At 39.4% G+C, this 26,954-nt stretch overlaps 1 protein-coding gene and 1 non-coding gene across 6 annotated transcripts in view; one reads left to right on the top strand and one right to left on the bottom strand.

Moving 5' to 3' along the window:
* The window catches only part of raph1a (Ras association (RalGDS/AF-6) and pleckstrin homology domains 1a), a 76,672-nt gene extending 51,236 nt beyond the window's left edge, over positions 1–25,436 (top strand). For all 4 annotated transcript variants that reach the window (XM_017469896.3, XM_017469898.3, XM_017469895.3 and 1 more), the window contains 10 exons: positions 4,707–4,784; positions 9,710–9,869; positions 13,350–13,471; positions 14,801–14,866; positions 15,018–15,161; positions 16,673–16,783; positions 19,704–19,802; positions 19,894–20,014; positions 20,582–20,712; positions 22,004–25,436. In XM_017469896.3, the coding sequence (XP_017325385.1) occupies positions 4,707–4,784; positions 9,710–9,869; positions 13,350–13,471; positions 14,801–14,866; positions 15,018–15,161; positions 16,673–16,783; positions 19,704–19,802; positions 19,894–20,014; positions 20,582–20,712; positions 22,004–24,154 (3,183 nt within the window). In that variant the 3' untranslated portion in view covers positions 24,155–25,436. The remainder of the gene's footprint in view (positions 1–4,706; positions 4,785–9,709; positions 9,870–13,349; positions 13,472–14,800; positions 14,867–15,017; positions 15,162–16,672; positions 16,784–19,703; positions 19,803–19,893; positions 20,015–20,581; positions 20,713–22,003) is intronic.
* Positions 24,985–26,954, bottom strand: part of LOC108266500 (uncharacterized) — a 3,194-nt gene continuing 1,224 nt past the window's right edge. Inside the window, exons 1-2 of one of the 2 annotated variants that reach the window (XR_008396594.1) lie at positions 26,365–26,954; positions 24,985–26,245 (exon numbers count right to left, since the gene is read on the bottom strand). The exon at positions 26,365–26,954 is cut by the window's right edge and continues 1,224 nt beyond it. This is a non-coding gene — a transcript (uncharacterized LOC108266500). The remainder of the gene's footprint in view (positions 26,246–26,364) is intronic. The other variant, XR_008396595.1, reaches the window with a different exon arrangement.

Genomic DNA, 26,954 nt, shown 5'->3' with positions numbered 1-26,954 from the left:
CAGTGTAGGTGGACAACAGATGGACTTCTTGGTCATTTCAGAGGAAGAGGAACATTGGCGCTATTACCGCCATGTGTGTGTGCAAGGCGTCCCAACACAGAATTAGAATTATTTAGTATGTACACGTTGTTTTGTTCCTGAGTTTTGAATAGGGAATTAATTAAAATGCATAATGCATGTAAATATGTTAATTATATTGGGTGTGTAGAGTAAAGGATCCCACCCATTGGGACCTTAGGCTTCATTTAGAAGGAACAGAAAGCAAAGTCTGCCATATAACACATCAACCAATGAAGTAAGACTGTTGAGAAACAAGCTCTCTGGACAATTAATGCATTTTGATATCTCCATGTATGTCGATATGTTCTTGCTTGCTTATTAATGCAATGCAATACTTATGTCATGCTACTGACAGCAAATTCAGTATAGTGTAAAAGATTGACATCATTAAAGGCATGTACTTTAGGGAAAAGTAGAAAAAAAAGATCGGAGGTGTCAGGTGTAGATGGCGTAACTTATTGATCCTTATTGACTGGAGCTGTTCGGCGTGTTTCTATGCAGAAATGAGGTAAAGCACTGACAGGGGGTCATGACGAAGCAGCACTCAGTCTAATTACTTGAACGAGTCGAAGAGCAAGCCAGCTCATGCTTAACGACCAAGACGCTACGGATCGCTGACTCCACACACCGGGGCTTGTTTAAATCAGTCTTCATGGAATAAGAGCTGATTTAGGACTGCTTTTACTGTTTATATCCTAATGAATTTCACTGGCGCAGAGATACGCAGGTTGTAGTTTAGCGCTCTTACACAGCATTGGAAGCACGACAACTGTCAAGCATCCAGGAGTTCTTATGGTATAAGTGGTATGGTATACAGTTGGGGAAATAAGTATTGGACGCGTCAACATTTTTAAAAATTAAATATATTTCCAATGAAGCTATTCACATGAAATTTTCACCAGACATCATTGACCTCAGACATCATGAAATAATTCCACTTTATTACACATAACTTTATTTATGGTCTTTACTGTTGTGATTTCTTTATAGTTCCAGATTTCTTGAGTTAATAGTGACGTCCGGTGAAAATTTCATGTGAATAACCTCATTGGGAATATACTTGCTGAGAAAAATGTTGACGCGTCCAACAATACTTATTTCCCAGACTATGTTTCAGAGGTAAAGCAGAAACTCTGTGTAGTGTGGCTGCTGAATTTTTTGTTCTACACCAGAGTGGACTGTGTTAGTTGGATGAGCTTGTTTGGTATGTCAGGAGCTAAGCACTGGCCTGGTGTGTTTGTTTAACCCGGGTTTAGTGGCTTGTCATCAGTGGGGTGAATGCAGGAGGTCAGACTGAGAGAACGTGCAGCCTCAGCGATGTTAATCCTCTTTAGTCTGGGAGTAGAGTTAAATCTCTCCGCCTCCCCTGTGCACTTCGACCCGTGCAGTCACCAGCTTCACGTGGCCATCACTGCAGATTTATAGCAAAGATATCTTCAGGTCTTTCATAGTTGATGACCTGTAAAATTCCTTACATATAATATTAATTTATTGACCATTCAGTACGCTATTTCTCTTGGTCAGGGTTGTGGCAGATCCAGAGTTCTATTGCCAGAACGTTCTGAACATGACACCAGTTCATCACTGGTACATGCTCAGTAGAACAATTGAGCCAAACACTTACAAAATTTTCCTTTCGCCCGAAATTTAGTCACTCGTACAAAATATTTTTGTCCGTTTGTGTCTTTAGTGTTACACTTGACTTGCTAACAAATAAGAAAGGGTTAGAGTTGCATTATAACATTAAAATCATTAGCTACCATGTTTAAAGCGAACCACTTTTAGCGCCGACCAGTACACAGTTCTAGTATGGAAGTGTCGGATATAACAGGTAGTGCAAAAAGATTAACAATATAATAAAAGAAATAAATGCTGTGACTATAAACATAATATACTGTGACAGTATTCAGCAGATTAGCTTATACCATATGTGGACATAGCAGTTATTGCGGTAGCAGCCAGGTGAAGAGGATAATAGTGACAAGAAATTGAAGTACAGTAGCAGCAAAAGAACAGGTAGTCAGTACAGAAATCTGCAAAAATTGCAAGGGCAGTGGGATGGTGTTCAGTTCAGTGTGTGTATACGTGTGTGTGTGCGCACGCACGTGTGTGTCAGTCCAGTCTCTGAGTATCGAGGAGTCTGATGGCTTGGGGGAAGAAGCTGTTACACAGTCTGGCCATGAGGGCCCGAAAGATTTGGTATCTTTTTCCCCCAGACGGCAGGAGGGTGAAGAGTTTGTGTGAGGGGTGTGTGGGGTCATCCACGATGCTGGTGGCTTTGCTAATGCAGTGTGTGGTATAAATGTCTATAATTGAGGGGAGAGAGACTCAGATGATCTTCTCAGCTGTCCTCACTATCTGCAGCAGGGTCTTGCGATCCAATACAGTGCAATTTCCGAACCAGGCAGGGATGCAGCTGCTGGATGCTCTCAATAGTTCCTCTGTAGAACGTGGTGAGGATGAGAGGTGGGAGATGGGCTTTTTTCAGTCTTCACAGAAAGTAGAGATGCTACTGGGCTTTCTTAGTTATGGAGCTGGAGTTGAAGGACCAGGTGAGGTTCTCTGCTAGGTGTAGTCATTGAAGCAGGACATTGAAGACTTCTTCTGTCATCAAGTCCTCTGTGCTGCAGATCAAAAAATCTAAAACATGATTAAATGATCCAGATGTTCTTTAATCTCTCATCATAGCCTGATGTATAGAGCTCTGCCACAGGGAACATGAAGCATGCTCAAATGAACATTATCTGGTTTGTAATCTGTGAAATTCTGCTAAACCTTGCATGAATTATTCTCTATTTTTGGTAGCTCATAGCAGTTAGTTTGTGTGTTCAGTCACTTTGTGCTTTAGTTCTTTAGTATCATGTTCCTTAGCATCATGTAACTTGTCTGTCGTGTCCTGTTGTCCTCTTTATCAGCATGTCGGATAACTCTGGCCTTTAATTTCCTGATGATACCTGCAGGCACAACACCTGCTCAGGCGCTCTGCTCGTTTACACCAACACACCCCTGTTTATGCCAGCGTGAATGCATGTTGTCCCAGCAAGAGGGCAAGTTAAAGCATTTGATCATTATTTTAATCAGATAACAGCACACAGCTTCCTGCACTGTGCTGTTCTGGTGGTTTGTGATGGGAGGGAGAACATCTGTTAGGATGTCGACCCTTTCAGTTAATGATCAGCCTGTTTCTGTTGCAGTGGGATTGGTTTTTATTTGCAGAGGATATCATCGGGATGCACTGCTTCACTCAGTTCAGATCCAATCATGGCTGTTATATAAGAATATTTAAATATGTTACTGAAATGTAGATTATTGTTCAGTATACATTATAATACATAACAAGTGGGGAATAAAACATGATAGGATATGTTGCTATGGGAAAACAATCAAAAATATTACTATTGCCAAAGAAGTTGATTATTTTCCAATAACAGCATGTCCTGAAGTATTGTATTCCTCTTATACCACAGCATTTAGTTATATGAACAGTGTCATACTGTTTAACCTTTTATAATTATTATATTTAATCTTATGGAACATCTGTGAGAAGTTAGTTTCTGTAGCAGCTGTTAATAATAAAAAAAAAAAAATGCAGCTTGTCATTACCTAGACTTACTACTGTTAGCTGCTGTCACAGAAAATTAATCAGTAACTTCTGACCAATCAGATTCAAGAATTCAACAGCTCTGTGGTGAAATAGTGTGTAAATAGTGTGAGCTGATTGAAGGCAGTAAAGGTTAGTCTTCATCTGAGTGTGTGTCCCAGTGAGATGCACTGCAACACAAAGAGGATAATACACTTTGACTCTGCATGATCCCAAGCCTGCTGCCCAGCTGTCACAGGAGCCTGCACACATACACACTCATGCACTCATAAAGAAAAGGGAAAGGCTTTAGATTGTGTTTCCCAGAGAAAATGGGCTCGGTTAGGGGAGGGTGTGTGTGTGTGTGTGTGTGTGTGTGTGTGTGTGTGTGTGTGTGTGTGTGTGTGTGTGTGTGTGTGTGTGTGAGAGAGAATGATTGTGGAACGGCTCCTCTCCTTCCCCTCCCTCCTTCTCTCTCATGTCTGTCATGGATTTGTTGTTGTGTTGGAAAGGTTTCCTGCTTTCGGTGTTCAGGATTTCTCTGCTTTTGCACATCTGAATCAGGAATCCAGAAATTCAAGATTAGCATCAACTTGATCTGGGGAATAGCTTTTCTCATCTTCATGTCCTTTGTGCTTGAATTGGGATAATAGTGGACTGTAAGGATGATTCCTGTTCCTGTGTGCGTCTCTTTTTCAATGGGAATTCCCAGTTTCATGATTCTTTTCGAACTCAAGAAACAAGGATACATGGATTATAGAACTGCCTTCTCTATTATGCCATTTTAAAAGGTCTTGCATACCTTAAGAAATATTCCATTTCAGACATTTAATTTAGTAGCTCGTTGGATCTAAACATCAGAGACACTGCCTGCCTGGTTGAACCTGTATTTAAAATGTCTTCTTGTTGGAGAAATCAGGTACAGTAAGAATGTACTGTAGCAACAGTGTAATCAAGAAAGAAAAATATCAGGAACGACTGTATTGTTATGAAATGCGATTAGTTATATTATGAATGTGTCATTTAGTTATGTAGTAAAATAACGTTTGTGTGTGTTTGTGTATAGGAGGAACAGGCTGCCAAACTTAAAGCAGAGAAGATCCGAGTTGCCCTGGAGAAGATTAAAGAGGCGCAGGTTAAAAAGGTGAGACTTTTCTGTAGTTGACAAATTTGATGATGAATAGTTATTAGACACCTAGGATGTCTGTAAAATGTCTTATTACAGTTTACAGTATTTAAGTATTCTATGGTCTTGAATTCAAATTGACATAGTTTTTGGTTTTAGACTTTTTAGGCTACTCCTAATTAGGTTTCAATTTATTTTCTTTCGCTATTGAATCGGATTTCAGCGCATCACACGACATATCACGTAACACTCTGGATAATAAAGGGGTAACTCTGACTAGGTAGGGCTCGAGGGATCAAGGCTAACAGTAACTACTTGCTGTTGAGTCAACATACACAGAGACACATGAACACATCAGGGGAATCGCGAATACTGTCATTGGTTAAAACCTGGGCGCAAGAATTGTCCTAGAGAACTAAAACTGACTATGTCAGGAATCTTGTCATTCCTACTGGCACCCATGATGTAAGACTTTCAGTTTGCTGTTGCTCTTTCACCTGTTAAATACACATCAATAAAATGAGCCATGAGTGTGAGTTCTGAGTCATGTTGGTATATAATCACTTCGATTTATGTCTTGCATCGAAAGTAGACCAAAGGTTTCTTTACAATGATTCTTGTGCATGCATTGGGTAGGAAATATGGCAAAACTGTCATGATACTTGAAGACAAAATCCTGTTAGTATGACTGACATTATACAGTTGTATTTGCCTATTTTTTTTTTTTTTTACAAATAGATTTATTGTGATGGATATCTTGTTTAGATGCCACAAAAGTTGAAACGTATCTGCTTTTGTTTTGTTAGTTTAGTTAGAACCTTCTAAGCTGCCAATAGTTACTTTTTCTGAGGTTTGCTAACAGTTCTGAGGATTTTTATTTTTATATCTTGAAATGAATATACTGCAGTGTTGATATCATATTGTGTATTGCCCAGCCCCAGTACATGCTGAACTTCCTACCACTCTGTAATGTGTAGTGTTTATGATTTTCCACCATGAGGATCCTTGTTATAGTACCGTATTTGCATGAATTTGTGCTCTTGCACAGATGTAGCGTGTGGAGAACAGAAGTAGGTCATTGCAGTATGCAGCGCATTAACATTGCTGGATCAGTGCACTACAGAATTGTTAATGATTTTTCAGCACATTCTCACCAGGGTTTTTTTCCTGGGTCGAAAATGGTCTTCGGTGGTGGCTGACAGACAAGGTCATCCACACACACAGTAAAAAGTACCCTACCCACGTGATCTGCGAGCCCAATACTGACAATAACTTTAAAATAAATGCAAAGAAACAGTTTGTGATTTTTTTGCTTATTCTATTTATTCATGAAATAAACAAGCTGTGATTTTTCCACTGGGTTTCATAGCTTTGTAAGATATGATACTTCTTTGCTAGACCTGATAATTATTTTGGTGTATAATCATATCAATATTAAAAAGTAGCATTAAAAAATAGCATTAAAATTTTATTTTAACTAATAGTCTAATTTTCTACCATATACAACTGAATAAAATTAGCAACTGGCTAACAACAACTTGCTTTTTTTCGCTTTGTTCTGGTTCCACCTCACTCCAGTCTAAACTAAATGATTTTATTTAGAATTTACTACACATTGCCATATAACTAACCTGAAAATACTGTGGATTATTAAGACTAAATCTGACTAACCATTCTTGTTAAATGGGGTAAGCACACTTACGTTCTCATTTCAGAGGTGTTCTGAGTAAATGATTTGTTGTACTTCGATTCAGACAGTGATGTCTCATGAGTTCAGTGTTCGACAGATCAGTTGTTTTAACCATTCGTTAAAATGAATCGGTTCAAAGGAGTCATTAGGTCGCGAATAGGACCTTAGCGGACGTGGACACTAATGCTAATCTCGGCTGTTAGGACACCGCAAGAGATATGTGTCAACACGGAAAACGCATCATTACAGGACTTTTTTTTTTCGTTTCTTGAAAGTGTGGTTCATATCAGCTGCATGTATAGAACGCTTGAGAAGATAAGGCAATGTTTTTTTGAGCACAATTCATACCCAGCGGTAATTCATGGAAAAAAAAAATCTCCGAATTCGCCAAGTGAAACATGGATTCAATCTTCCAATCTTCCGACCTTTTACCATCGTTTCAGTTGATTTTGATTAATATTTGCGAGGGAGAGAGAGCAAAGACAGTGCTTAGTTTGAAGACAGCGAGAGTGTGTGGGGGAGGGGCTCTCTTAGTACGTTTACGTGGACAACAATATTCCGATATTAACCCGATTAAAACAATACTGTGATTAAGAAACTACCATTTGTCGCGGTGGCATGAATGAAATGTTGCTGAATGAAAGTACAGAGGAGGCCTGTTGCTGGAGAATTTGTATCCGCCGTCGTCTATTTGCACGTACGGCAGGATGAATAATTAACTGCACTTGAAGCTTTCGTAAAATTTAAATTTAAACGCCCGAAACTGTATACGGTACCATAACGAAGACGAACCGTATGTCGATAGGTGAAATTCTGGAGGGAATGGCAGACGGCGTGGTGTGGGGGTGTGATGACGTGTGCAGTAACTCGATCTATGTTCTATAACATGTAAAACCTGAACATGAAAGGAGTATTCTAAAAGCAGCTCATGTAAACGACTCATGTTAATCGCAATATTGTCTTATTCAGAATAAGGTCAATAATTAGATTATTGCTGTCCATGTAAATGTAGTCTCCGTTTGTTCTTTCCCTCAGTTAACATGCGCCCTATCACAATTTCTGATCAAATAAGACTTTATTGGGACAAAAATTAATTTTGGCGGCCGCCAAAAAATGTTCAATGCAGGAAAAACCCTGCTCACACAGTGCTATGATGAAACCAGCCTGTAATGCTCTGTCTGCATTGGACGCATTACTCTTTCTTTGGTTCACGTAGTGTGTTAGTGTGACAGCAACACATGGAGGAGATTAAACACATTTCTGTGTGTGTGTGTGTGTGTGTGTGTGTGTGTGTGTGTGTGTGTGCATATGTTTGTGCGTGTTTACATGCTTTAACTATTAGCCAAATTCATTTGCTTTGTGTTGTGTGGGTCTGCTTTCCAGATGCATTGATTTTTTCTGGGTCAGGTCAATGAACTGCACACACTCTGATTGCAGCTCTTTAAACATACCCAAGTCCTGAAATCTCTCCGAGTAGAATGCTTTTAAAAACCTAGTTAAGATGGACATGCGTACGTGAGCATGCAAAACTCCACACTTGATGATAAACACATAGGCATTGTTTGATTCAGTTATTACACTGTAGTATGAATGATGTTCACAGTGTCTGTGACATGTACTGTATTTAACATACAGTGAAATGACTAATGTGAAACTGACAACTAACAATTATAAATTGAGGATTGTTTTATCCTTTCTCACAGAAAATGTTTTACCCTGTTTAATTCCTCTCTGTATGTGAAGGAGATTGTGAGTAGGTGTCAATGCCTATAGTCTAGTTTTCTCTACATAAGAGCATGTGGTTAGGTTGACAGACTTACCAGTGTGTGTGTGTGTGTGCGTGTAATGGTGTGTGTTTGTGTATTATTGAAATAGTGGTGTCTCTGCTGGATTGGATTGAAATGCTTTTGACCAACTGTGCGCTGACAGAAGTAGGTCAGTGTGAACGTGCTGAATGTATGAGCGAGAGCTGGAAAGAGAGGTGATTTGTACAAGTTTGTGCTCATAGACATTTTACTGATGCTCATTCATGCAGAGGAGCTGGTTTCATTTATTTTTTGAGTAAAATGGATTATGAGTAAAGTGGACTTTGGAGTGTGGATTTTTCCATGCTCAGGGTGTGTTCAGTAGACTTTCTGAAATTACAAAACCCTATTTAAAACAAAACAAAACAAAAAAAACAACTATTATGCATGTCACTGGATCTCCTGGATCCCCAATAGACCTGTAACAACTAAGCAACAAAATTGATAGAGAACTCTGTATTTAAATTATTTATTTTTTTGACCCAGCAGGGTTGACAAGATCTACATCCTTTAATTTTCTTAATGTAGACAATCTGTATTTTTAATGTAAGCTGTGGGTTAAGTCAGGTCACCATCCCACTTTCAGTGTGTGTTCATACCATAGGTGGTAGAACTCGATTTCCTGATCAGTTCCACACACTGAAATAATGATTCACCTCACACACACTTAGCAAGACAGCTGGTGGATATTTGGCTTTATTTTGAAATTGAACAAATCAGGGCTTGAAATGCAGATAAGAGTCCCAGCAATTGAGACCATTAGTCCAGTGGTCACATTGAGATATAAGAATAAAAGTGCGCAGAACCATTCAAACAAATCCAGAACGGTACAGAATACTGTGACGTTTAGGTTAGTTTGGATGTCTGATATTAAAAAAGTGTTCGGTCAACATGACAATTGAGAATGTTCTCATGCTACGATAGTTATTGTATAATATTGTATTATACAAAGAAATAAATATTTTAAAACATTTTTTGGTATTTGGTATATATTATTAACATATCTAATCAATTAAATAAACAATTAACTGATTATTTAAAATAATTGTTAGTTGCAGCTCAGGCCTATAACTGGATAACTTTCCCAAATATAAGACTCCTATGACGATGGTGCTGGCTGAAACATTAAAAAAAAAAAAAAGGAATGGTACATTTGCAGTGGTACATGCAAATATTTCTGCTTGTATGTTTTTTGAAGATAAGTTTTGTTTGAAATTTACTACATAATACATTTGTATCAGTGTTTATATGTAGCTGTATCTGTAGAATATAACTGGTATTTTTCTGTGTAATAATCTGTTTTTCTGTGTAAAAACCTTCAACTATAAAAGCAATCAAAACCTCCCTAATAGTAGTTCCAATAAAGCCCAAGTTAAGCTTTCAGGTGCGATGTGACTCAACCAGTCAGTCAGCTTGAAAACTAAGAGCTGATCTAATGTTTCTCTCAGCTGGTGATCCGAGTGCATCTTTCTGATGAGAGCTCCAAAACCATGATGGTGGATGAGAGGCAGACGGTGCGTCAGGTGCTGGACAGCCTGCTGGACAAATCGCACTGTGGTTACAGTCTCGACTGGTCTCTGGTGGAGATCATCAGTGAACTGCAAATGGGTGAGTGATGGGACAGAATAACACATTGACATTTAACCATCTTTTTCATTTTTCATGCAACCTGTTAATGAGCTCTGAGAAATACCAATAGGATCAGCCAGTGTAATCATATATGGCCTTTCATTTACACTGGTCCATTTCACAGAACATCAGCAGGACGCACTGGAAATCATCGAAGGCCAAAGCCTCTACAACACGTTACCTATTTGCACTGATCATCCTTTTTTTTAAACACGAAAACACTTCTGCGAAGATCTTTACATTGATATTGACACTGCCATGTCAGGTGACATTTTAATTTACTGAGTTGTCTTCATTTCTGTGTCAGTTGTGGTAAAAACATTACCAATCGCTAGGGTGTAGACTTAATCATGTGATACACGGCTCATAACCTCATATCCTGTTAACATGGCAGCACTATAACTAATAATTTTGGTGTCTGAGAACCAAAGTATAAAAACAGTATAGCAGCTACAACGTTGTAACCCTGAACGGACAGAGTTTTAGAGGGAAAACCAAGTCCAATCGTATGGCTTCACTATTATTAATTACATGTAGAAAATTATTAAATATATCTTTATAAGTAAATCTTTGTTCATTGTTTTATTTTATTTTATTAAAAAAAAAAATTCTGGACCAAAACAGTAGGGCTGGGTAAAAAATATAGATTCTCAGATTTGAATCAATCTTCAATTTAACGAAACTATATGGATGAGGGAAATCCCCAAATCGATTCTTAATGCGCGTGCTATACTCGAGAGGATGCGAATATTATCTGTAGTTCGCCTCTCGTCCTGAACATGTCGCCATCTTTCATGTTATGAATTTTGAAAACGGTTTCATTTCTTAAATATGTTTCAAGTTAATGAATTTCACTGTTGCACATTTACAGTGTTTATTTTTTCTTTACAGTAATGTGCAGTGTGCAGTTTGTGCTTACCTTGTGTGCACTGTATGCACATATTTATGATTTCTTGTTACAATGTTTGTTACTCAAAGTAAAAGTAAAAAGTAATTAAACATAATTGTGTGGGCCGTATTGTTAATGTAAATGTGTATTTCAGTAATATAGCTAAGTAGGAGAGTTTCAGTTAACAGCGTTTCTGGTAACTGAAACGATTAAGAACGATTTCTGATGACCTTAATCCGGCTAAAGTCATACTCGAAGTAAACACGAATTGAATTAAGACATGTGGAGTATTCCTATTTTAGTCACTTTATCGACGTGCATTATAGACATGTAAACACCTTAAGCACACTATTAAGGTCGTGTGGGAGTTTTCACAGCATTTTGCGACAGGACACATACACAAAAATATTCTTTCCATTCAGCGTCATCAAATTCCATTAAAACAACTCTCTCCCACCAGTCCTTTTTTCGTACTCTCCTCCAGTACCTCCGGTAACTAATCGATATTGAATCGAATCGAAACCATATAAATAAGAATCGAATCGAATCGCCAAATTGGTCACAATACCCAGCCCTACGAAACAAGCATCGTCATCTATTCTGATGTTGCATTTGTGTCATATATTCGAATTGTGTTTAGACCTTTACACAGAATATAATGTCAAGTTATAGGATTCCTGAGAAAATAATTTTCTAAATCTCTGTATTTAGAAATTCAGACTTTTAACAATTAAATCATTTTCAGTTGCTCCCACTTTGTAGTGCATCTCAGTGTGTCTGCCTCTGTTTCTGTCAGCTGGTGTATTATTCACTGCGTGGTGGAGTCCTTGGGTGTGTTGGCCCAAAGCACATTCCATGAGGTTGTTAAGAGAGTGTTATTAGAGGTTGCTGTGTATGGGTGTATATCTGGAGGGTGTCCCAAAAAAGTCTCCATATATAGGGGACCATGTACAGTACAGGTACACCAGCACCATGTTGGTTGTGGCCCTGTCAGTGGATGTTCGTGGACGTCCACTTCTCGGTTGGTCCTCAGCACTTTCAGTTGTTTTGAATTAGTTAATACTAATGGAGTAACGGTGTCGTGTGTGACGTGCTTGCCATGTTTCCTGTTAAAGTCCATCGCAACCTTGCGACAGCTTCCCAATCCAGCCATGAGAATGATTTCAATACGTTCTTCTTTTGTCAAAGGCATCATTTAAAGACTATCTGAAAAAAAAAAAAATTATTTCCACAATGTATGGAGAATTTTAGGACACCCTGTATAAATAGAGGAAAATGTGTATTTTTATACATTATACAAGCTTTATACATTGTTCATAGCTCAATTTTTTCCTTTTGTTAATTTTAAGATTTCAGGACTAACTTTATTCCATGTACTCACAAAAACTACAATATATTCTCTTCTTATAATAAGATTTACAAACCATCAGTAACCCTGACCTTCTAGTTTCTCCAGCTGCTGTTGTGTGTTATAGCATGTTTGTTTTGCAGAGTGCGCATTCATGCGGAACTTCAGTTGCACTTGCACGAGACCCACATTATTATCTTCTATTAGGATCAGGAGTGTAAACAGCAAATAAAGCTTTAATGGATTGCCTGCAGTAATCCCTCAGTTCTAGGATTTTACCATTTTCATTTTCTAATTTTAGTTGATCTGCAGCTTTACCACGGCAACATTTCTTATCGAGGAGATTACTTGACTTTTGCATTTACATTGAATTAGTTTTATTTTGTTTCAATTTTTGACCCCAGGCACAATTTTTGAGTCTTTGTTTTTTTGTTGGTTTTGTAGTTTGTTTATAGTTTATAATTTGTTATCAAAGTTCTTCAACTCGATTTCCATACAGGCCTATGTCTCCCCTGGATTTCAACTGAAATCAACTTGAGAGCTCAAGCTATGGCTAAGAGGAGGGTGTGTGTATATGTACAGTGGGGGAAATACGTACAGTATTGGGCATTTTTTTTTTCAGTAAATATATTTCCAATGATTTCACATGAAATTTTCACCAGACATCAGTATTAACTCCGGAAATATAAAGAATTCCCAACATTAATTAGTTAGTAAATTGATGGTCTATAAAAAGGCTTTTCGTTACCAAGGTATAACGATGGTCTTTTTATAGACCATCAATTTACTAACCCAGCTGATATTCATTTGCACAGATAGGGGGTATAATTATTTATGGATTTCAGCTGGTTCCTTGCCTTACCTTGCCTTGGAGAACTGCTTTTTCTTAGCGTGTTCAATACTTTTTTCCTGTGTCATTCCACTTTATTACACACAACTTTATTTATGGACTTTAATGTTGTGAATCCTTTATATTTCCAGATTTCTTGAGTTAATACTGATGTCTGGTGAAAATTTCAGGTGAATAGTGTGTGAGGCACTGTCTCATTAACAGGTTCTACCCGAGGGCACAGACTTCTTACACATTAGCACCAAACACTCTTTAAGGAAAATGTCATTTAGTAGTGAGAGCATTAATCTGGCTTGGTCAAATTGATCATACTGCTGATTCTGATTATCCTCTTTGTCTCCTTCTCATCATATATTTCCACTGTTTGTCCAGAGCGAATCTTTGAGGACCATGAGAACTTGGTGGAGAATCTGCTGAACTGGACCCGAGACAGCACCAACAGACTTATGTTCATTGAACGGATTGAGAAGTACGCTCTCTTCAAGAACCCACAGGTGAGAGGGACTGATTTTAACATCAGCACAAGAGCTATTCACCTGTTCAGGATAACCACAGTTCCTGTAGTAGTATGTGTTCCCACAGAGTGCATCACTCTAGACGCAATCAAATATAAGATTCAGACTGGGTTCAGATTGTGGCTGATACGACCAAAAATGTTGTAAAAAATAGTTTATCGTTGATTGGCAGATGAGCATTAATTTCTTCTACTTATATAGAGTTAAAACGTAGGATTTAAAATTTAAAAGTTATAAATCTGTGACCCTCATAGCTTACTACAGTATATAAGCATTTGAAGTGTAGCCATTACAACAAGCTATTTTTATGCATCACTATCACACAGCTAAACAAAAATAAGGAATGAAACGACATTGAGTTTATGTTAATGTTGGCCTGAACAAGAAAGTTAGCTACAAGCAAAATAATGAGTTTGATATTTTATATTGTTCAGTTATGAAAGAGCAATATCAGAAATGTAATTACCTTAGCGGAGGAAACACTTTCACTTAATGTCTATTGTTTTCTTATATCGGGACACTTAGTTGGGCCTTAGCTCTTACATCCAATTCTCTGTCTTTCATAATGTATTAATGTTACATCACTAATGAGAATATATGTTTTATGTACACTGTAGGGCACAAATAAAGGGCCACGCATAAAAATTTAGTGTTTTAAATTTAGCAATGAATAAAATGTTAACAAACAAGTAAATACTGAAGCAACATGCAACATAAGTTCACACAGAATAGCTTTTCCTTTAATTTTTTTTTCAAATAATGAAGTTTTTGGGGTGAACTTAAAGTCTTTGACATCTGAACATGTCAATGTTTTTGCATTTAATGACCTCCCACAGATCTTAGATAGGCTGACGGAACACTGTGTTATGCGTGTTAATGTGAAGTCGGCTGTAACTTTGAATGAACTGCAGCACTTTTGGTGTTAAAAGAACATTGGCCTATTTTTTTTTGCCCCAGAGTATAAGTATTTAAGCATTTCATTGTGTTGGATAGAAGTCACCTAGGGTCAGTCTGGTGTAAAAGCACAGTTTGAGTGAGTTTGAATCTGTCTGAGAGCTCATAGGACCCACCCGTTCTCAGGGGCTGTACAAGGTCAGACTTATCAGGCTTGTCATCAGGTTCTGTGTTGCTCCATCAGCCTTGCGGTCTTTTTTCTTTTTCCTGTTTTCACATATTTCCAGCATTTGACTTTTGGCTTCCTGAGGTCTGGAATCTGGAAGTGTTTTTTGTTTAGTTGAGGAAGAACGTGGAAGTGTTGCTCTGCTAATTTTATATGTTCACCTTATTTACCTTCTTCTACTTTGTCAGAACTATTTGCTGGGCCGAAAGGAGACCTGTGAGATGACTGACAGGAATAAAGAAGCTCTGCTGGAGGTGAGGGATGCTGTAAACATGTGTATTTAATAGCCCCCAAACCCACCCCTTGTGTCTCATGAAGACATATCGAGTTATATAGGTCATAAGTCAGTGCTGCAGATGCTGTAGGTGAAACTATGAGGGTTTTTTTTTTTCTGTGGGTCTACAGGAGTGTTTTTGTGGAAGCTCAGTCAGCGTGCCTGAGATGGAGGGCGTGCTCTGGCTCAAAGAGGACGGTAAAAAGTCCTGGAAGAAGCGCTATTTCCTTTTACGGGCCTCTGGACTATACTACGTTCCAAAGGGCAAAGCCAAGGTCAGTTCTCGCTCAGCTTTTTGTCTTCACTCTTTATTTCTCCATCTGTCCTTCTCTCTGACATCTACCACACAGCCCTAACAACACACACACACACACACACACACACACACACACACTGATGTACTGACACAAACAAGTCAGTCAGTGTCAGTTATTCGTATTGATTCCACTGTATGTAAAGGGTTACACTGTGTGCTTACAGTGCTTTTAAATGCTATATGACAGCGAAACTCTGAAGCAGTATTACTAGAAAGACAAATATTACATATATAATAATGTGGTGGGGCTTTATGACAGGTCTATTGTCAAATTGTCATCTATGCTCATCTACACACAAATCCTTTTCATCTCCATCAACAATCAAGAAAAGAACATATTCTCACCTCTTAGAGGATATATTTTGTTTTAATAATATTCTTTCAAACATAAAAAGGTTTCTTAATTAGCAAGGTTTGTTCTCTCCAAAACTATACAATGCTGTTAAAAAGTATTTGCCCCTCTTACGGGTTTCTACTATTATTACTCATTTATCACACTGTATGGTTTCAGATCGTAAGATAATATCTCATTTGTTTAATTTGTGTAAATTGTTTAATTTATCTGAGGCATCTCAGGAAAGTTATCCAACATCGATATCACCAATGTCTTTGATCCACAGAATTTACTTGATAAGATTCAGCTCAGTGAACACAGACAGAGCACGTCTTGCAGTACAGCATTTATTTAAGCTCATTATGGCACAATAAAAGGAAATTCCAGAAAAGGTGAAGGAATAAAAGTTCTGAGGGAGCGTGGGCTGAAATGGCACTCATGACATAGTAGCAAGGCAGAAACCACTGCTAAGCAAAGGAAACATCACTGCTCGTCTTGCAGGTGCATAACAGTACCTGTATGATCTGCTCATTAGTGATACTGATGTTGGTTGTGCTGGAGTTTATAAAATGGAAAGAACTTTAAAGAATTATTTTCTCAGGTTCCCTTTGTCTAATATTTTATTTTGTGGCAAATAAGCAATAGTATGGAAAACTAAAAGGGGCAAAGACTTTTTTCCAAAGCATTGTATAACTCATTGCATCTTTCTTTTTAATAATATATATTTTTTATATTATATTTTTTCCATAAACCATGCCAATAATTCCACAGTAGATTTGAGTATAGATAGCTAGAGTATGGATAGATATTGTGTTTACAAGCAAATAGAGATGGGGAATCAGAGCTTTGCTTTAGGGTAAACAGCTGCTGAACATTTGCTCTAACTCCATGTTAACCCGGACCTGATAATATTAAATTGTCCCAGTCCTGGTTTGGAACAAAGCCTGTGTACTTCAGTAATCTAAACTATACAGTGGTTCCTGAAATCTAAAAGGTTCACATACACTCTCGTGTAGAAAACGCCCGTTCTGGGTGATCAACTTAATGACATTTTTAAAGAAATATCCATATTTACAGTTTAAAGCTCAGTTATACTCTTTTGCAACTTGTTTTTCCCTCTGTGTCATCCACTACAGACTTCTAGAGACCTGGCATGCTTCCTACAGCTGGATCATGTGAACGTGTATCTGGGGCGAGAGTACCGTAGCAAGTACAAGGCTCCCACTGACTACTGCATGGGCCTCAAGGTACAAAATCAGTGTTACAATACAAGTGTGAGTGCTTTCTGTAGTAATCGGCGGTCACTGTATTAGTGCACCATTTGTGTTTCTTTTATAACTGAACCTAACAACAGGGCAAGTTCTGACTTCTTATTGTTCTGTGTATATCAATTCATATATACATATATGTAAAACTTATAAATAAATATTCAATGTAGCATGTCTTTTTGGCCTGGTAGTGTATAGTGCCCTCCATTAATATTGGCACCCTTGGTAGCAAAGAAGGCTGTGAAAAATTGTCTTTATTTTTAATCTTTTGATCTTTTGTTCAAACAATTCACAAAAATAACCTTGGATCTCAAACAACTGATATCTTATGGATATCAAACAACTGCAAACAAAACACAGGTTTATCCAAAAAGATAGGTGTGCAACAATTATTGGCACCCCATGAATTCATATGAGAAAAATATATTTGAAATATATTGCCATTGATATTTTACATTTTTTAAGTACACCTGGGTGACTAGGAACAGGAAATTGTTCAACCATGACTTCCTGTTTCACAGGGGTATAAGTATGAGGTAACACACAGGCCAAATTCCCTTAGTCATTCGTAACAATGGGTAAGACCAAGGAATATAGCTGTGATGTGTGGCAAAAGGTTGTTGAGCTTCACAGAATGGGAAGTGGCTATAAGAAAATAGCACAAGCATTTAAAATGCCCATTTCCACCATCAGGGCAATAATTAAGAAGTTAGAGTCAATTGGTAATGTTATGAAACATCCTGGAATTGGGCGTGTGTCTATATCGTCTCGGCGCACTGTGAAGAGGTTGGTTCGAGTGGCCAAAAAATCTTCAAGGATCACAGCTGGAGAATTGTAGAAGTTAGTTGCATCTTGGGGTCAGAAAGTCTCCAAAACTACAATCCGGAGTCACCTACATCACCACAAGCTGTTTGGAAGGGTTTCAAGAAAAAAGCCTCCACTCTCATCCAAAAACAAACTCAAGCGTCTTCAGTTTGCCAGACACTGCTGGAACTTCAAATGGGATTGGGTTCTATGGTCAGATGAAACCAAAATAGAGCTTTTTGCAATAAACACAATAAACACCAGAGGTGGTTTTGGTGCACACAGAGAGGTAGCCATATGGAAAAGCACCTCATGTCCACGATTAAATATGGTGGTGGCTCTTTAATGTTTTGGTTCTGTTTTTCTGCCAGAGGACCCGGACATTTTGTTAGGATACATGGCATCATGGGCTCAAATATCAAGTATCAACAGATATTAAATGAAAACCTGACTGCCTTTGCCAGAAAGCTGAAAATGGGCTGTGTTGGATCTTCCAGCAGGACAATGATCCAAAACATACATCAAAATCAACACAAAAATGGTTTACTGTCACAAAATCAAGGTCCTGCCATGGCCATCCCAGTTACCTGACTTGAAACCTATAGAAAACCTGTGTGGTGAACTGAAGAAGAGAGTCCACCAGTGTGGACCTCGTAATTTGAAGGATCTGGAGAGATTCTTTATGGAGGAACGGTCTCAGATCCCTTGCCATGTATTCTCCAACCTCATCAGGCATTATAGGAGAAGCCTCAGAGCTGTTATCTTGGCAAAGGGAGGTAGCACAAAGTATTGCCTAAAACGCTGCCAATAATTGTTGCAAACCTATATTTAACAAAGATATTTGGATAAACCTGTGTTTTGTTTAAAAAGGTTAAACAATTTTTCACAGCCTTCTTTTCTCATATTTACCAAGGGTGCCAATATTAGTGGAGGGCACTGTATATAAATCAAACTGAAGCATGAAAATTTGTCTGACTTTGGTATGTGTTGTACATTAGCTACAGCAGCAAGAATCTAAAACTGTTGACAAAAAATAAATGAAGCAATGATCTCATATCATGTTGCCTGTACACTTAACCCTTAAACATAAGTCTGTCAACTCCTCTTCAACACATCACAAGATAAACAGTCTTAAGAGGAGGCTTAATAATAAATAGACTCGGCTTGTGCTTAAGCTGCATTTGTAAATGTTTGCATAAAAAGTATTCAGAAAAGCATTTAGAAAAGTGTTTATCTTATCCAGCTAAAACCTGCCTTTGGTCAAGTACCAACACTAAATCACTCATGAAAGTAAGTACAATAAAAACCGATCGCACACAGTCGCCGTGATATACAGAGGGCTCACTCTTAACTTCAGCCTGCAAACTCAGTGTAACCAAGGTGCCAAAATTTCAACCTGACCATATAAGGTATAATAAGCTGTCAGGATAAAGAAATGAAGTAGGTGCTACTAATAACGTGATCACTGTGTGCATGCTGTTAACACTAAGATGTCAAGCAGAATCATAATAAGTAGTAAGCAGTTCTGTAAGCAATATTAATGTATTAGGACACCATTACACTGTGCTTCAAATTTTGGGCGTTGGCTCCAGAGTCTTATGTCGTGATCCGTGCAAGAATATAAATGAAGAGTTTGAATTATCTTATACTATAGAAGAGCTTATCCTGAGCTGACATTGTTTAATGAAAGATAAAATGACCAAATGTATGTCATGCCTCACCTCTTATTACATTTCCCTAAATTTCCACTCTGTTCAGCAGGAGACCTTCTTTATTGCTCTCCTGGAGGACTAAAAATAAAAACAGTGATGCAAACACGTAAAAAAAATTTTTTTTAAATATTTGGTTTTGGTCACAGAACTTTTTTCATGGCTTTATTTGGCTAAGGTTTTCTTTTGCTTCGTTTCAAAGTCATGGTATGTCTTTGTAGAGAAGGTTATTATAGCTAGATGGATATTATGTTTCCGCAAAAACTGGGTAGAAATGCTGCTATTTGACAGCATGGATTTGTACTGCCCCCTGGAGTAATGTGGGAGAATTAAAAGATGGTAGATTTTTCCAATCTGTTCATTATATTCTGGTTTTCTTTGTTCAGCACCCTCAGATTCAGAAGAAGTCTCAGTACATCAAGTACCTTTGCTGTGAAGATGCCAGAACTCTACATCAGTGGGTCAATGGAATACGTATCGCCAAGGTATCTGCTTGTTTATGGATGGTGACATGAGGCAGTTTGGCCTTTTTCTTTTGGTCCAAGTACCTCACATGGTCTGTGTTGTTTTATGTAGTATGGGAAGCAGCTGTATGTGAACTACCAGGAGGCTATGAAGCGCACTGAAGCAGCACATGACTGGTCTTCTCTCTCCAGCTCCAGTATGAAATCTGGTTCCAGCTCATCCAGTCTGCCAGGTGAGCTCGGATTGTGGCAGGTGAACGGATTGTGAACAGAACTTTGTTGTTTTGTGCAATTTTCCTTCTTCCTTGCTAAACTGTTAAATTAAGCAGTGTTGTGGAAAAGGAAGCAGTAAAAAGAGCGAAGAGAGAATACAGTAAGCATGTATGAGGACATAGTGTCTCATGAACTTATGAAAATTAAGTCTCTCTGTGGTCCAGAGATCATTCACACTAGATGTGTGTGCACTTGACCAATCCTACTCACACCCACAGTTTTTGTTTGTACCATATTGTGCCATATTTTCTAATGAACTTGGTTGGTACTGTTACCCACAATATATAGGTAATTTAAACAGGATAATGAATGAACAAATGAACAATTTAATTAATGAATCAGTGAAGTCCAGGTGCACCACTTCATGTATGTTACACTTGCGTGTTAATCAGTATGGTCTGTCTTTGTCCTGCAAGCTTCACATTGGAACACTTGCTCCCTCCTGCAATGTTTTTGTTCGGTCCCCACATGATCCCAGTCCTGTTGCACACCTCTAACTCACACTGAACCTCACTTTATTTCTGCAGAATCCCAGTCCAACTATTCAGACAGTGGCGTGTCAGAGACTACTTCCTCTGGACATGTTCGCTCTCAGAGTGTGGTCAGCTCCATCTTCTCTGAGGCCTGGAAGAGAGGCAACCAGGCAGAGGAATCCAAGGTGACCTAAAACAAGTCGACATTACTTGTTTACCCCTATCATCTGCTCCTGTCTTCCATCTAGTCTGCCTCATCCTGTATCTGCCCTGTGAAAAATGATTTGATCATAGCCTCATTGTCCAATGCTCTCTGTTTTTGTTTTGTTGTAATATTATAGTAGTGTAGTAAACTAACATGGACAGTGCTGGCGTTATCCACATATCCAAATGCTCAAGTGATTATTATTCATCAGCTTAACACTCACAGCTCTGATTAATATAGAATTTTCCATTAAACTGTTTAGCTTAATCAGATTTGTTACATTATACTTGAAAGAAACTACTGTACATTTCATGAATAAGTGTAGTGTTGAAACACTGTCAGATTAATATCCTTGTTGTATAATAAGCTGCTTGTCAGTTCAGTAGCATTAATTAGTTCTGCTGCTCATGATCACATACATATTTGCTTTGTATTTGCCTGAAGCAGCTTTCAGAGATCAGAGTTTAGCATGCTCATCAGTCTTATGAGCTGGTGTGATATACTGGCACCTCAAAATACAGATAGGCCAGTGCACTATGGGTGACTGCTGATTTTCTATGCTCTTCTCCTCTCCTCTCCTCTCTTAGGGTGCAAAATTCAAGTCTCGCAAGGCCATGCCCTTATGCACTGGTGGGGATTGAGGTTAGGGTGTGAAAACCCTCATAACACTAGTGTTTTCTCTTATCCTCACATAACTTAGAGGCCACTAACCACTCTGTTAGTACTCTATAGTTGTTTACTCTTTGTGTGTTTTGGTGAATGCAGCCTAATTGGGATGTAGTGTGAGAGACTGGTGTTAGTGGCTTGTGTTAACTTTTAATGGATTCCCACAAAGCACTAGTGTAATATTGTAGTATTAATGTAGTAAAGTGTAGCTTGAGTGCACTGTGGTGTATTAACAAAGAATTACGTATGTTTGCAAGAATGGGATTGTGCTTCAGAGAGGTACGCCCTAAGGTAATAATCAACACTGTTGTTCTATAAGTGCTTAATATTTGTTGTTAGTCACACAGAGAAGGAGAAAAAATTGTTATTCAAAATGTACAGGCCCAGCCATGCTGATCTCAGCCTAGCAAATGTGGTTTACAGGATGGCTGTCACCCTCCATGTCAATAATTGTTGTCTTCTTACTATTACTACATCTGTTACTTCATTCCATACCTATTGCTTCTAAACAGTTGTGTTAACTTCTGTATGCAAACTGAGCACAGCTGGACATGGACATTGTAAATAATTATTTGAATCTATTGATTCTTTCTTTTCTTCTATAGATGAGAATGGATCTACCTCCACCTGCACAGCCTACTAGAGCTTCTTACCCTCTCCAACTTCCCCATCTGCCCCAGATGCCTCAATCTGTCCTACCCCATGGAAGCTATCCAAGCATGTCACCCCAGTCTTCTCCTTCTCCCCCATCACCCCCTCCTCCTCCACCACCTCCTCCTCCTCTGCCCAACCCTACCTGCCACTCCACACCCACCAAGTTCACTAAGTACAGCACCATTGCGAGACTTCACAACATCTCCCAGGCCCCTAATCACTTCATACAGACCCCTCTATTGGCGGCAATGCAACAACAGCAGCAGCAGCAGCAGCAACAGTCAGTGCCTCCGCCTCCTCCCCCTCAGTCTGTGAAACCGGTACTGAACAATATAGCAGCAGGTTCCAGCATCCCACCTCCAGCCCCACCACCACCTCCACTGTCGATGCCCGTGCCAGGGTCGGCCATGGCAGTGCTCAAATTAGGTCCCCCAAGCCCTCAGCCAGAGTATATCCCTCCTCCACCTCCTGAGGAAGAGCAATTACCTCCTCCTCCTTTGGATCACATGCAAAGTAATGGTGTCTTGCCTCCCCCGCCACCCCCAGAGCAATTTAAGTGTCCTCTAACCCTCAGCACCAATGGCCTCCAAGAGTTCCTGGCTCAGAAATTTCCCCATATGAATTATGACTTTTCTCCTCTCAGCCAAGGTGAGGAGCCTCCTCCACCTCCACCTCCAGTGTGTTTCTCTCCCCCACCTCCTCCTCTTGCCCCACCTAAAACATTCACTGGGGGATTTCCTCCCCAGACAGCACCCAAACCATCTGGACATGGCATGTCTCCTGTCTCCCCTGTAGGTCCACCTCTGTCCCCAACACCATCCACTTCTATGAAGAAGCAGCAGAGCTTCTCTGGTAGCCAGAGCCCCAACCAGCCTCCACCCACCTTGCCCAAACAGCACAGCTTCCCCTCAAAAGCACCAACTTTATCTACCGCCATCTCCCCAACATCATCTCTGGTTAAACAGATTGCAAACCAGTTTCCTGGAACTCTAGATGGTCCTAAAAGCCCCATGTCTCCTCCAGTGGTAAAAACCAAGCCCAAATGGCAGCCAGGAGGGCAGGTGCAGCCCCAGTCTCCTGAGTTCCCCCCACCCCCACCTGAAAGTAGCCTAGACTTTCCTCCACCCCCACCTCTACCTCCAGATCCAAGTCCCCCTTCTTCCAAGATGGGGTCACCCATGAAGAAATCCCCTTCCACCTCCTCTAACCTTTCAACCAGCTCATCAGTTAAGAGGCCTCCTCCAACTCCACAGCGAAACTCCAGTATAAAGTCCAACTCCTCTGTTGAGTTCCAGGAGTCAAAAAAAGTGGAAGACCTGGTGAGCATGTTTGCTCAGCCCAGCCAGCCTTCCCCCAGCTCATTCTCCACTCCATCTTCTACAACTGGCTCACCATCCAAGGACACCTCGATCAGTTTCCGAGCATCAATGAAACCAGGCAAGATCAACTTGGCAAACCTACCACTGCCTCTACAGGGGAAACCCAGTCAGTCCCGCCAGCCCAACTCAGACTTTCCCTCTCCTCCTCTTGATTGTGAATTCCCCCCTCCACCTCCAGACTCTGAGCTCCTGCCTCCTCCACCACCTGTGGAGTTGCATACCGGAGCTCCCAAAGTGGCTGTAGTAAACCCCCAGCCACAGCTTTTCTCCAACACTTCAGCAAGGAAGCACAGCTCCTTGAGAAAAACACCTCCTCCGACTATGCACCGCCGCAGTAGTGGTACCCCCGAGCCCTTGGCCCTTTCGCCCCCACCACAACAGATCCCTCTTACCCCATTTACCTCTCAGATGCCCCCCACGTCCCCCAAAGGCAACCTCTCAATCCAACCCAACTTTCTTGAGGACCTTAACAGGACTTTAAAGAGAAAGTCCATGTCTAGACACAGCTCCTTGACTTCATCCCGCATCTCGGCCAAGATGGACCCTGTGGCCACTATGGACGACATGGCACTACCACCGCCTCCCCCAGAGCTGCTGCTGGGCCAGCAGAAAAAGGGAGGCTACATGGGTGCCAATATCTCAGGCTATGCAACGCTACGGCGGGGTCCACCGCCAGAGCCACCCAAACGGGACCAAAACACCAAACTGACCAGAGAGTGGTAGATGAAGCATACACTAGAAGCTGTGTGCTGATTGTCTGCTTTTCTCCGATACAAACTATAGACTCTCACAGGCCATAATATGAAAATGACTGACTATGTTAAGATTACTATTCCTCATTTTAACCCAAGTTATTACCACACTATGAAAAAGCAAGCCAAATCACCTACAGTATAAGCTTCTCTGCGTGTTTGTGCCGCTTTGCAATTACGTGTATGCAGTTAGACAAAATAGTGAGAAAAAGAAACTCTGCCATTATTATAAATAGGTACTGCATGGACTCCTGTGTGAGGAAAGGGGAATAATACATGTATATGAAAAGATGTATTTGGAATTTTGGGGTGGGGAGGGAGCTTTTACCTTTTTTATATGAAATTATTTAATACCTGAAATATATTCTTATTTTAAAGTTTAGTTTTTAAACCCTTGACTGTATGCGTTAAACGTGAATAGAAATCAGGATTAATGAAGAGATATGTATATGTGTGTTTTGTCTGAGTGGTTTGGTTGATCCACTCTCAGAAAAAAAAAAAAAAGCAAAGGTTTGGTAGTGTTGCCTCTGTTAAATGTGCAAATCTAAAAATTTTCATTAATCCCATAAAAGGTTGCAAACCTACTACTATACTTGCAGTTTTCATTTCACTGCAAGTTATATACTGTATATAATTGTGTATGTGACAAATAAATTCTTGACTCTATACAACTGGATATAAATCCAGTTTCTCACTTCTGAAGAAACTTGTTCTGCTGTTTAAAATAGGACCTTTATTTTACAGAGACTTTCAGACATTTAGATGCAAATGAACCCACTACTTTCGTGAAGCGCTCGTTAGCCTGGCTGTGTTTGGAGTTGGATGTGTTCTGTTTCTGTTTCTGTTGGTTACATTGATGCCTATCTGTACATACTGCAGCTCTTCCTGACTTTAACATCTGCTGTTAGATTTGTGGCTATCAGGAAGAAATTGTCTCTCACTACACTTCATATCACGTTTTACTGATTTCGTTTATTATTTGAGTTGAGCGGAAAATTTGGAACAGAGTAAGAATTTTTTGTGCCTAAATTTGATCTCATGATGTTATAATGTTACAACAGCAATTCATTGGCGTAATCGATATCCTTTTTTTGTGTTTGGCTGCCTAAATGAAGAGGAAAATGGCTGAACTATTGAAGCCATGAGTGCACATTGCTAATGAAGGTTGTTAAAGTCAGGAGTGCTCAAGATAAATTACATGGGGAAGTAAATGTTACATTTAAACTGAACAATATAAATATGTAAATCATGCAGTAAGGTGTGCCAGTGCTGTTTTCTTCAATGTGTCTGTTCTTTTGGTACTTGTGATAATCCACATCTTAAGTGGTTAACACCACCATATATCTGTGGCAATTTTATATTTTCATTTGCTAAAATAACAGTTTTTTAGTAAGTCTGACTCCACAAACATGACCATACATGACAAAGAAATACAAACATCAGTGTAGTTACTGGTTTCTGGGTGAAAAACGAAGACACAAAGCACTTGGAGGCACTTATAAAAGTAAAGGGTGGATATACAAATTACTCAGAGAGGGAGATCCAACCTTAGGAGCCGACATTATTTTCATTTTTCCTATTAATATTTTAAACTACATGATTTGACCATTTGTTGCAACATAGTTGAAACCTAACTCACTAAATGTCTTGTTGCAATAAAGTATATTTCTTTGTCTTCTTTATTTTCCCCTAAGGATATAGGTCCTAAAGCATACTGGAGCAAGTTTTAAGGCGATATATGTGCTTTAAAAAAAGAATGCTCTACAACACAACGTCCATCAAGATCTAAATGAAACATGGCCCAAAACATTTACAGTAGGGTGTTGAATTTTGCTGCTGCTTGTTGAGTTTCTCACTTTAATTTCAGAGACCCATCTGATCACAGCAGCAGTCCATAGCAGCTGCAAGCTCCAGGACAAATGTTGCTCTGTTCAGTCTGCGGCTCTCACCGCAAGAATATCTCCTCGCTGCTGGAGCTTACTGCATGCACACTGCAGCTCATCCCCCTCAGAGAAATTAACCCACCAGAAACACGGACATAACTACTACACATGTGCTCAGGCTAGAAAGAAATGGGGGAAGAGAGAGAGAGAGAGAGAGATAGATCGATCAGGTGTGGTTCACTGCAAATACGTTTATATTCATTATTGAAGTGAAAGAAGAGTAGGTTTTATGATTTACCTTGGACATGTCCCACTTGAACCAACATCTGCCTAGGGATACTGTCAGAGGTTTAAGACACAACGTCTTCCTTATGGCAAAGTTAAGGGTGAGGTCGTACGTATTGAAATCCACTAGCTTAATCTGGGGGGGGAATCATTTAAAATAAACCATTTAACAGATTTTGTCATTATGATGAAGCAGCATATTGGGACTAACACAATGTAACACAAACATCAGCTTTAGCTTAAAAACACATATCCTGGAGTACACCCTGTCCTTCCATTTTAGTGTTTTCCCTGCTCCAACACGTCCATTTCAACTCAAGAAGGGCTGTTAATTAGTTGAATCAGGTTTTTAAGCAGAGGAAAACACTCAAATGTGCAGGGCATAGGACTCCAGAACCAGGGTTTGGAACCTGTGGTGTTGAAAAGAGAGATGCATTACTCCAGCACACCACCTGAGGGCAGCACTGCCCTATACGACAGACAGCTTATAAGAAGTTTACATTTGATGTCAAGCAACAAATTAAGTTTTAATACATTTGGCCAGACTCATACACTAGTGTAATCAGAGTGAAAGGCAGCCAAAATTAATCAAAAGCTATGAAT

Source organism: Ictalurus punctatus, chromosome 6 (assembly GCF_001660625.3).
Source record: "Ictalurus punctatus breed USDA103 chromosome 6, Coco_2.0, whole genome shotgun sequence".
NCBI classification, from domain to species: domain Eukaryota; kingdom Metazoa; phylum Chordata; class Actinopteri; order Siluriformes; family Ictaluridae; genus Ictalurus; species Ictalurus punctatus.
This window is presented reverse-complemented; position numbering and strand designations above follow the sequence as displayed.